General features: G+C 41.2%; 1 protein-coding gene across 3 annotated transcripts in view; it reads left to right on the plus strand.

Moving 5' to 3' along the window:
- Positions 1-12328, plus strand: part of cdm (importin-13-like protein cdm) — a 312820-nt gene that overhangs the window by 193932 nt on the left and 106560 nt on the right. For all 3 annotated transcript variants that reach the window (XM_071662694.1, XM_071662684.1, XM_071662703.1), the window contains exon 13: positions 2331-2474. In XM_071662694.1, the coding sequence (XP_071518795.1) occupies positions 2331-2474 (144 nt within the window). The remainder of the gene's footprint in view (positions 1-2330; positions 2475-12328) is intronic.

The following is a 12328-nucleotide window of genomic DNA, read 5'->3' on the forward strand; positions in this document are numbered from 1 at the left end:
ACCTCCAATTTGGTCTCCCTCTTCTCCTTGCTCCCTCCACCTCCGACACATATATCCTCTTGGTCAATCTTTCCTCACTCATCCTCTCCATGTGCCCAAACCACTTCAAAACACCCTCTTCTGCTCTCTCAACCACGCTCTTTTTATTTCCACACATCTCTCTTACCCTTATGTTACTCACTCGATCAAACCACCTCACACCACACATTGTCCTCAAACATCTCATTTCCAGCACATCCATCCTCCTGCGCACAACTTTATCCATAGCCCACGCCTCGCAACCATACAACATTGTTGGAACCACTATTCCTTCAAACATACCCATTTTTGCTTTCCGAGATAATGTTCTCGACTTCCACACATTCTTCAAGGCCCCCAGAATTTTCGCCCCCTCCCCCACCCTATGATCCACTTCCGCTTCCATGGTTCCATCCGCTGCCAGATCCACTCCCAGATATCTAAAACACTTCACTTCCTCCAGTTTTTCTCCATTCAAACTCACCTCCCAATTGACTTGACCCTCAACCCTACTGTACCTAATAACCTTGCTCTTATTCACATTTACTCTTAACTTTCTTCTTTCACACACTTTACCAAACTCAGTCACCAGCTTCTGCAGTTTCTCACATGAATCAGCCACCAGCGCTGTATCATCAGCGAACAACAACTGACTCACTTCCCAAGCTCTCTCATCCCCAACAGACTTCATACTTGCCCCTCCTTCCAAAACTCTTGCATTTACCTCCCTAACAACCCCATCCATAAACAAATTAAACAACCATGGAGACATCACACACCCCTGCCGCAAACCTTCATTCACTGAGAACCAATCACTTTCCTCTCTTCCTACACGTACACATGCCTTACATCCTCGATAAAAACTTTTCACTGCTTCTAACAACTTTCCTCCCACACCATATATTCTTAATACCTTCCACAGAGCATCTCTATCAACTCTATCATATGCCTTCTCCAGATCCATAAATGCTACATACAAATCCATTTGCTTTTCTAAGTAATCCAGTAATGCCCTTTGACCATCTCTCGTACTCACTTTATTTATTCATTTATTTTGCTTTGTGATGTCTTCCGTGTTAGCGAGGTAGCGCAAGGAAACAGACAGAAGAATGGCCCAACCCACCCACATACACATGTGTATACACACATATACGTCCACACATGCAAATATACATACCTATACATCTCAACGTATACATATATAGACACACACAGACATATACATAAATACACATGTACATAATTCACGCTGTCTGCCTTTATTCATACCCATCGCCACCCCACCACATGAAATAACAACCCCTCCCCTTGCATGTACTTATATATATTTCTCTTTCTAAACCATGTATTCCCAATCACTAGTTTTTTTCAGCACACAAATCCAGAAGCTCTTCACCATTTCCATTCACAACACTGAATATCCCATGTACACTAATTATACCCTCAATTGCCACATTACTCACCTTCACATTTAAATCACCCATCACTGATACCTGGTCTCATGCACCAAAATGCTGACACACTCACACAGCTGCTCCCAAAACACTTGCCTCTCATGATCTTACTTATCATGACCAGATTCATAAGCACCAATGATCACCCATATCTCTCCATCCGCTTTCAGTTTTATCAACATCAATCTAGAATTTAAATCCTTACAGTCTATCTTACACTCCCACAACTCCTGCTTCAGTAGTACTACTCCTTCCTTAGCTCTTGTCCTCTCACCAACCCCTGACTTTACTCTTAAGACTTTTCCTAACCATTCTTCCCCTTTACCCTTGAGCTTCATTTTACTCAGAGCCAGATCATCCAGGTTTCTTTCCTTGAACATACTACCTATCTCCTTTCTTATCATCTTGGTTACATCTGCACACATTCAGACACCCTAATCTTAGCTTTTGAGGAGGATGAGCACTCCCTGCTTGACTCCTGTTTCCTCTTTTAGAAATTGAAATACTAGAAGTGGAAGGTTTCCACCCCCTCTCCCACCCTTTTTTTGTTGTCTTTATTTTCATAATTACTGTCACATAGGGGCCTAGGCCATAGAATTAACTAGCCCCAGTGAATGGAATGATAATAGGTTGGAAGAAATAAACATTGCTTTGTATCAGCCATTATTTCCATAGAGAACTGTTTGATGTGAGCTGCCACTTAAGGTTAAGTAGTTTGAGTTTGATGCAACTCCATAGCACTGTGTATCGATGATCCTTTGCTGAAGTATAGAAAAATTGCCAAACGCAAGTCATTCCTTTTTTCCAAAAAGCCCACAGCATAAAAGAAAACATTAACAATATTTGTCTGGTTTACAGGGAAGTGGCCTGTCTCGAGAGCAGCATAATGAGCTGGTTTCACTTTTAAAGTTGTTATCTTGTCTTGCCCGACACCTCAACCTCAATAACTCAGCTGTAGAAGAAGATGATGATGATGATGGAACCACACGAAGACATTCACAGGTAGGCCTGCTTATTTTTGTACCCTAGCAATAGTAAGCATGCATCTTACACTTATAGAACGTTTATCTATGGGTTATCATTAATGCTTTTTGTTTAACACACACATCCATATTTGCCATTTACTGGAACTTATTAGGATTTTTCCACATAATTGTTAGCTTTTGATTCCTTCATTATATGTCGTTTCTAGGTCAGTCAAATACTCTTTATGCATGTGAAACTTTTCTTATGTACATAGGGTGGGGGAGGGGGCGAAAATCCTGGGGGCCTTGAAGAATGTGTGGAAGTCGAGAACAATATCTCGGAAAGCAAAAATGGGTATGTTTGAAGGAATAGTGGTTCCAACAATGTTGTATGGTTGCGAGGCGTGGGCTATGGATAGAGTTGTGCGCAGGAGGATGGATGTGCTGGAAATGAGATGTTTGAGGACAATGTGTGGTGTGAGGTGGTTTGATCGAGTGAGTAACGTAAGGGTAAGAGAGATGTGTGGAAATAAAAAGAGCGTGGTTGAGAGAGCAGAAGAGGGTGTTTTGAAGTGGTTTGGGCACATGGAGAGGATGAGTGAGGAAAGATTGACCAAGAGGATATATGTGTCGGAGGTGGAGGGAACAAGGAGAAGAGGGAGACCAAATTGGAGGTGGAAAGATGGAGTGAAAAAGATTTTGTGTGATCGGGGCCTGAACATGCAGGAGGGTGAAAGGAGGGCAAGGAATAGAGTGAATTGGAGCGATGTGGTATACCGGGGTTGACGTGCTGTCAGTGGATTGAAGCAAGGCATGTGAAGCGTCTGGGGTAAACCATGGAAAGCTGTGTAGGTATGTATATTTGCGTGTGTGGACGTATGTATATACATGTGTATGGGGGGGGGGGCCATTTCTTTCGTCTGTTTCCTTGCGCTACCTCGCAAACGCGGGAGACAGCGACAAAGTATAATAAATAAATAAATATTTTTAATTTTATGCTTCCTTTCGGTGTTTTTGATTCTGCAACTTCACAGAGTGGGATGCTGTGGTGTTTTATGTTTAGCACTCCTCAGTCTTTGCCTCAATTTCTAAAAAAAAAAAAACTTAACAGTTACTTAGCTTATGGCCCATAAGACATTGTTTTTCCTTTAAAAAGCCTTTAGAAATCTTGGGCAAATCATAATGTATTGGATGTCTGTTATAGTATGTGGATGTGGTTCTATGACAGTTTCTCACTACTACCTTAGATATTATGGTGCCTACCTGTTTTCCATTTTATTTTGTCAAAATGCACTTATGTTGAATCATGCTTGTTATATAAGTTTAAAAGATCAGGGAACTCATCATGGCTGTGAACAAGGAATTGTTTAGGTTATGCTGTTGCCACTACTGAGCTCACCCTCTTATGAATGGGGTGTAAGTTGATTGGAAGGTCACTGTTTCACCACACAAGCACCATTTCCATGAGTAAAGCTTTTTAAAGTCATGAAAAATAAGAAGAGTGGAGCAAGTGAATGGCAACTTTAGACCATGATTTGACCCCAGTACGATGAATGAAGAGGTCCACTATTTTGTTAGTTTGTCAGTAGGTAAAAGAATTGTAGTGTACTATTAAATATTAAATAGTTGTGAAGGCTTTCAAGAAATGTGTTGATGACGACACCATAGATGATGGCAGTGATGGTGAAAATTATTGAAAAGACATGGACTTTTGCAGCTTTTAGGATGCTTAGAATGCTTAAGATTTTAATTTTTGTATTAGTATTTTTATATTTTTTGTCAGTGCGCTACCTCGCAAACGCGGGAGACAGCGACAAAGCAAAATAAATAAATATTGTTTTTAGTACAAGAAAATTATATATGAAATACAGACATATATTTTTAAATCTTACTAAGGAATCATGGTTAATGGAGGGAAGATACAGTGAATGATGGTTAGTTGGTACACACAATGTTCCTTTTCATCAGAGAGAGAGAGAGGATGCCTTAGCATGCTTGAAGAGCAAGTTTTTGTATGCTTTTGTCTAAATTTTTGATGCATCTAATGAATTGAAGTGTGTCGTAGGCCAGGGGCTTTGGTAGGTGTTAGGTGTTAATTGATTTTCAAGAAAGTGCAAGTATGGAAGTGAAGAGAGGATTAAGGGACAGCATAATCCTCCAAAACTTGACCTATGCAGTCGAAACATGAACATAAGATGAGTCACAGAGGTCAGAAATCCAGACTGAAAATGAGTTATTTTAGAGGAGCGTGTATTATAGCTAGATGGAACGAAGAATGCAATGAGGGGTTGTATAAGAGATTTGGTATGGCAGGAAATGCAAAGGCAATGATTTGTTGAGTGGTAGAGTGGGTGAAAGATGATATTTGAGGTAGTTTGGGCATGTGGACAGATTGCTAGACAGGGAGTTTACAAGGAGAATGTATGATAGTACAATTTAAAGGAGCTGGTGTGAGAGGAAGACCACCTTTGACATAGGAGATAGAGTGGGGGAATACTGGAGGGAGAGAATGTGGGAAGAATGCATGGAAGTGTGTATGTAAGGGAAGCATGCGATGACAGGGATAAATGAAGTCTTTTGCCATGGTTTTCCTCTTTGATGGGAGTTCCCAGAGGGATTGAGTGTCACAGATATTGATATTTAGTTAAGCCCTTTCAAACCCGTTTTTTGTACCTGTATTAAGTTTAACATGATTTTTTTTTTTCAAAAAATAAGTAACTATGTTACTTATTACCTGTGATTCTGTAATTTGTACTTTGTCACAGCTTTATCATTTGCATACTTTCCCAACTTCCACAACCATTTTGTCTTCTTTGCGCCCTTGAGTAGTTCATTTTTAGTTTAAGACCATACTGACTATATTTCAACTGTATGGTCACCCAAATAGCTCCAGCTATGTAAAGCTCCTGTCTGACCTGAATTTCATTGTTATATTATGCAGTCTGATGGTCACAAATTCTAACACTTTTAACATTTTAGTTTCTTTTAAGATAATGAGTGAGGTTCAACAGCTTTACGCTGTGCTGGAATTGCCCCCTGCCAGTGGCCTGTTAATGGTGACACAGTTAAAGGGTGAGAAGTGGCATTGGAGTTCACCAGTTACAGAGATTCTTTTGCCATGGCCACCCCCTTGAGGGAGTTCCCAGAGGGAACGGATGTGAGAGATATAGATAGTACAGCAACTCTCCTACAAATTTTTAATACAAGTGCAATGACAGATTCCCTAGTAGTTTTTGATACTTTTTAATAATTCAGTGTGATGCTTCATTTGAGTAATTTAAAGACCTTTACAAGTTTGGGGGAGAGTAGAGTATGAAGGATCTGCTGAGTAATGTGATGTTTGGACATTAAGTTTGGTTTTGCCAAATTTTAAGGTTTAAGTAGGAAGTTGAGAGTGGAAGATTCCAGGAGTGTTGCCAGCTTATGAACTAATTTTTTTTTATTATTCTTCCTTTTAAGGAGATTCAGTTATTAAGAGAGTGATTAGCAATATAGGGTGAATGAACAAGTATAGCTAAGAATTTACGATAAAAATTGTGGATGTGACTAAATAAAAGCTAATAAAGTTTCTTTTTAACCAAAAGGCAACACACTTAATGTCCATTGAAAATCTAAATTCTCCTCATGAATGATGCTGTTCTTGTACTAGTAAGTTTCATTACTGTCACTATTATTACTTAAGGGATCAATTTAAGACATTTAGTTCTACCTGAGCAAAGAGAAAGTGGAAATCTTAAAGATAAAAGCACTTGGGGACTGTACATTACAGTGGGTGACCATTAGAGGCTTTAAGAACTCATGGGTCAGCAGTGGTGTTTTTTGTTTGAATGCAGGTCCAGCAGTGGCTGGCACACATTTGATGTTGGGCTGTAACTTTGGAGCTGTTTGGACTGTAACAGTGACCATTAATTGTAAGAAGAGAGTCTAGATACTTTCTCAGTAAATCCGTAAAGTCAGGCATCTAAGTCAAGATTGCAGTAAAAGCCAGTGGGTGTGCCATAGCTGAAGTACTTCCACCATTCCGATGGTACATTAGGATGTTTGAGTTGCCAGGTTAATTTGTCATGGTGTGTTTCATACTTCCCATCATTTTCATATGGGTCCAGCATATGAGTTGTAAGCATATTAGCCACTGGAAGGACATAGATATCATCTCCCATATGAGGTGGTAAAGACACTACTGAACTACAACCACTGCATCCTACCCACCAGGCACTATTGACTGGCACTGATATGTTGCCCCACCCTCCTACCATGGGCTACCCACCCATATGGCCCTTCCGTCTTTGTGTCATGGGTGTTGCCTATATAGCTAATGGTTTCCATCTTTTGGCTGATTTCCTCATCTTTACGGACCTATTTAACTGTGATTTGCTTTTCACTATCCTGTGAAATGCAATGATCCTGTGTTTTAAGGTCTTCATGTGGTCACTAGCTTGCAATGATTGTTAGTTTCACTTGTTTGCTAACTTCTTTGGAGGATACTTTGTTCACAGTATATTCAAAGTGACTTCATTTTAGCATGCTCCTCTTTCCCAGTTTTGCTACTGCATTCATCTGTTAAGAGCAATTTTATTATGTTAACCTAACCTTTCAGGGTTAATCTCAAGTGTAGCATCAGGAAAACAGACAAAAAAGGCCACGTTTGTTCACACTCAGTCTGTAGCTGTCATGTGTAATGTGCCAAAACTACAGCTCCCTGTCCACATCCAGGCCCCACAGACCTTTCTATGGTTTATCCCAGATGATTCACATGCCCTGGTTCAATCCATTGACAGCATGTCAACCCTGGTATACCACATCATTCCAGTTCACTCTATTCCATGCATGCCTCTCACCCTCCTGTATGTTCAAACCCCAATCACTCAAAATCTTTTTCACTCCATTCTTCCACCTTCAATTTGGTCTCCCACTTTTCCTCTGACACATATATCTTCTTTGCCAGTCTTTCCTCACCCCATCTCTCCATACGCCCAAACTATTTCAAAACTCCCTCTTCTGCTCTCTCAACCGCACTTTTTATTTCCATACATCTCTCTTACCCTTTCATTACTTATTCGATCAAACCACCTCACACTACATATTGTCCTCAAACATTTCATTTCTAACACATCCACACTGTAAAACCCTATATATAGCCCATGCCTCGCAACTGTATAATATTGTTGGAACTATATTATTTGTTTATTTATGATGCTATTTCATGTGTGGCTGGGTGGCGACGGGAATGAATGAAGGCAGCAAGAATGAATATATTCATGTGTATGTATATATATGTCTGTGTATTTATAAGTATTATCCCTGGGGATAGGGGAGAAAGAATACTTCCCACGTATTCCCTGCGTGTTGTAGAAGGCGACTAAAAGGGGAGGGAGCGAGTGGCTGGAAATCCTCCCCTGTCGTTTTTTTTTTTAATTTTCCAAAAGAAGGAACAGAGAAGGGGGCCAGGTGAGGATATTCCCTCTAAGGCCCAGTCCTCTATTGATAACGCTACCTCGCTAATGCGGGAAATGGCGAATAGTACGAAAGAAAGATTTATAAGTATGTATACGTTGAAATGTACATGTATGTATATGTACATGTATGGTTGTTTATGTATATATATATATGTGTATATGGGTGTTTCGGCCATTCTTCGTCTGTTTCCTCGCACTACCTCGCTGACGTGGGAAACAGTGGTGCTTGCTTTGAAGAATGTATGTGAGAAATATATAGAAAAGCAGATGGATTTGTATGTAGCATTTATGGATCTGGACAAGGCATATGATAAGAGTTGATCTGAGGAAGGTATTAAGGGTTTATGGTGTGGGAGGTAAGTTGCTAGAAGCAATGAAAAGTTTTTATCAAGGATGTAAGGCATGTGTAGGAGTAGGAAGAGAGGAAAGTGATTGGTTCTCAGTGAATGTCGGTTTGCGTCATGGGTGCGTAATGTCTCCATGGTTGTTTAATTTGTTTATGGATGGGGTTGTTAGGGAGGTGAATGCAAGAGTTTTGGAGAGAGGGGCAAGTGTGCAGTCTGTTGTGAATGAGAGGGCTTGGGAAGTGAGTCAGTTGTTGTTCGCTTATGATACAGTGCTGGTGGCTGATTTGGGTGAGAAACTGCAGATGTTGGTGACTGAGTTTGGTAAAGTGTGTGAAAGAAGAAAGCTAAGAGTTATTAGGTTATTAGGTTCAGAATGATTGAGGGACAAGTAAATTGGGAGGTAAGTTTGAATGGAGTAGAACTGGAGGAAGTGAAGTGATATAGATATCTGGGAGTGGATTTGGCAGTGGATGGAACCATGGAAGCTGAAATGAGTCACAGGGTGGGGTAGGGGGTAAAGGTTCTGGGTGCATTGAAGAATGTGTGTAAGGCGAGAACGTTATCTCGGAAAGCAAAATTGGGTATGTTTGAAGGAATAGTGGTTCCAACAATGTTATGTGGTTATGAGGCATTGGTGATAGATAGGGTTGTGCAGAGGAGGGTGGATGTGTTGGAAATGAGATGTGTGAAAATAATATGTGGTGTGAGGTGTTTGATGAAGTAAGTACTTAAATGAAGGGGTAAGAGAGATGTGTGGTAATAAAAAGAGTATGGTTGAGGGAGCAGAAGAGGGCGTATTGAAAAGATTTGGTCACATGGAGAGAATGAGTGAGGAAAGATTGGCAAAGAGGACATATATGTGTGTGTCAGAGGTGGAGGTAACAAGGAGAAGTGGGAGACCAAATTGGAGGTGGATGGAGTGAAAAAGATTTTGAGCGATTGGGGCCTGAACATACAGGAGGGTGAAAGGCATGCAAGGAATAGAGTGAATTGGAACGATGTGGTATACTGGGATCGACATGCTATCAGTGGATTGAAGCAGGACATGTGAAGTGTCTAGGGTAAACCATGGAAAGTTTTGTGGTGCCTGGAAGTGGAAAGGGAGCTATGGTTTTGGTGCATTACACATGACAACTAGAGTCTGAGTGTGGACGAATGTGGCATTTGTTTTCCTTTCCTAGCGCTACCTCATGCGCACGCAAGGGGAGGGGGGTGTCATTTCATGTGTGGTGGGGTGGCGGCAGGAATGGATGAAGTCAGCGCATATGAATATGTGCTTGTGTATATATGTGTATGTATATGTATGTGTTGAATGTATAGGTATGTATATGTGTGTGTGTAGGCATGTGTATGTGGGTGGGTTGAGCCATTCTTTCATTTGTTTCCTTGCGATACCTCGCTAACGCGAGAGACAGTGACAAAGTATAATAAATAGATAAATGAAGAAAAAGAGACTTTTGGATGTTAGTGTGCTGAGAGGTGTAACTGGAGGGATGTCTGATCATTATCGTGTGGAGGCAAAGGTGAAGATTTGTAGAGGTTTTCATAAAAGAAGAGAAAATGTTGGGGTGAAGGGAATGGTGAGGGTAAGTGAGCTTGGGAAGGAGACTTGTGTGAGGAAGTATCAGGAGAGACTGAGTGCAGAATGGAAAAAGGTGAGAGGAAATGACGTAAGGGGAGTGGGGGAGGAATGGGATGTACTTAGGGAAGCAGTGATGGCTTGCGCAAAAGATGCTTGTGGCATGAGAAGTGTGGGAGGGGGGCAGATTAGAAAGTGTGAATGTTGGGATGAAGAAGTAAGATTATTAGTGAAAGAGAAGAGAGAGGCATTTGGATGAGTTTTGCTGGGAAATGATGCAAATGATTGGGAGATGTATAAAATAAAGAGGCAGGAGGTCAAGAGAAAGGTGCAAGAGGTGAAAAAGAGGGCAAATGAGAGTTGGGGTGACAGAGAGTATCATGAAATTTTAGGGAGAATAAAAAGATGTTTTGGAAGGAGGTAATTAAAGTGCATAAGACAAGAGGAGAAATGGGAACATCATTGAAGGGGGCTAATGGGGAGGTAATAACAAGTAGTGGTGATGTGAGGTGGAGTGAGTATTTTGAAGGTTTGTTGAATGTGTTAGATGATAGAGTGGGAGATGTAGGGTGTTTTGGTCGAGGTGGTGTGCAAAGTGAGAGGGTCAGGGAGTATGGTTTGGTAAACAGAGAAGAGGTAGTGAAAGCTTTGCGGATGATGAAAGCTGGCAGGGTTGGATGGTATTGCAGTGGAATTTATAGAAAAAGGGGGTGACTGTGTTGTTGACTGGTTGGTGAGGATATTCAATGAATGAATGGCTCATGGAGAAGTACCTGAGGATTGACGGAATAAAGGCGAGTATTCAAATTACAGAGTTATAGGTTTTTTGAGTATTCCTAGGAAATTATATGGGAGGGTTTTGATTGAGAGGGTGAAGGCATGTACAGAGCATCAGATTGGGGAAGAGCAGTGTGGTTTCAGTAGTGGTAGAGGATGTGTGGATCAGGTGTTTGCTTTAAAAAATCTATGTGAGAAATACTTGGAAAAACAAATGGATTTGTATGTAGCATTTATGGACTTGGAAAAGGCATATGATAGAGTTGATAGTGATGCTCTGTGGAAGGTATTAAGAGTATATGGTGTGGGAGGAAAGTTGCTAATAGCAGTGAAAAGTTTTTATCAATGATGTAAGGCATGTGTACGAGTTGGAAGAGATGAAAGTGATTGGTTCCCAGTGAATATCGGTTTGTGGCAGGGGTGCATGATGTCTCTATAGTTGTTTGATTTTTTTATGGATGGGATTGTTAGGGAGGTGAATGCAAGAGTTTTGGAGAGAGGGGCAAGTGTGCAGTCTGTTGTGAATGAGAGGGCTTGGGAAGTGAGTCAGTTGTTGTTCGCTGATGATATAGCGCTGGTAGCTGATTTGGGTGAGAAACTGCAGATTTTGGTGACTGAGTTTGGTAAAGTGTGTGAAAGAAGAAAGCTAAGGGTGAATGTGACTAAGAGTAAGGTTATTAGGTTCAGTATGACTGAAGGACAAGTCAGTTGGGAGGTAAATTTGAATCGAGAAAAACTGGAGGAAGTGAAGTGTTTTAGATATTTGGGAGTGGATTTGGCAGTGGATGGAACCATGGAAGCAGAAGTGAGCCACAGGCTGGGGTAGGGGGCAAAGGCTCTGGGAGCATTGAAGAATGTATGGTAGGTGATAATATTATCTCGGAAAGCAAAAATGGGTATGTTTGAAGGAATAGTGGTTACAGCAATGTTATATGATTGTGAGGCATGGGCTATAGATAGGGTGGTGCGGAGGAGGGTGGATGTGTTGGAAATGAGATGCTTGAGGACAGTATGTGGTGTGAGGTGGTTTGCTCAAGTAAGTAATGAAAGGGTAAGAGAGATGTGTGGTAATAAGAAGAGTGTGGTTGAGAGAGCAGAAGAGGGTGTTTTGAAATGGTTTGGTCACATGGAGCGAATGAGTGAGAAAAGATTGACAAAGAGGATATATGTGTCAGAGGTGGAGGGAACGAGGAGAAGTGGGAGACCAAATTAGAGGTGGAAGGATGGAGAGAAAAAGATTTTGAGTGATCGGGGCCTGAACATGCAGGAGGGTGAAAGGTGTGCAAGGAATAGAGTGAATTGGAATGATGTGGTATACTGGGGTTGACGTGCTGTCAATGGATTGAACCAGGGCATGTGAAGCTTCTGGGGTAAACCATGGAAAGTTCTGTGGGGCCTGTATGTGGAAAGGGAGCTGTGGTTTCGGTGCATTATTACATGACAACTAGAGACTGCGTGTGAACGAATGTGGCCTTTGTTGTCTTTTCCTAGCACTACCTCGCGCACATGAGGGGGGAGGGGGTTGTTATTTCATGTGTGGCAGGGTGGCGATGGGAATGAATAAAGGCAGCAAGTATGAATTATGTACATGTGTATATTTGTATATGTCTGTGTGTGTGTGTATACACGTATACATTGAGATGTATAAGTATGTTTATTTGCATGTGTGGACGTGTATGTATATACATGTGTATGTAGGTGGGTTGGGCCATTCTTTCATCTGTTTCCTTGC

Source organism: Panulirus ornatus, chromosome 1, assembly GCF_036320965.1.
Source record: "Panulirus ornatus isolate Po-2019 chromosome 1, ASM3632096v1, whole genome shotgun sequence".
Lineage (NCBI taxonomy): Eukaryota > Metazoa > Arthropoda > Malacostraca > Decapoda > Palinuridae > Panulirus > Panulirus ornatus.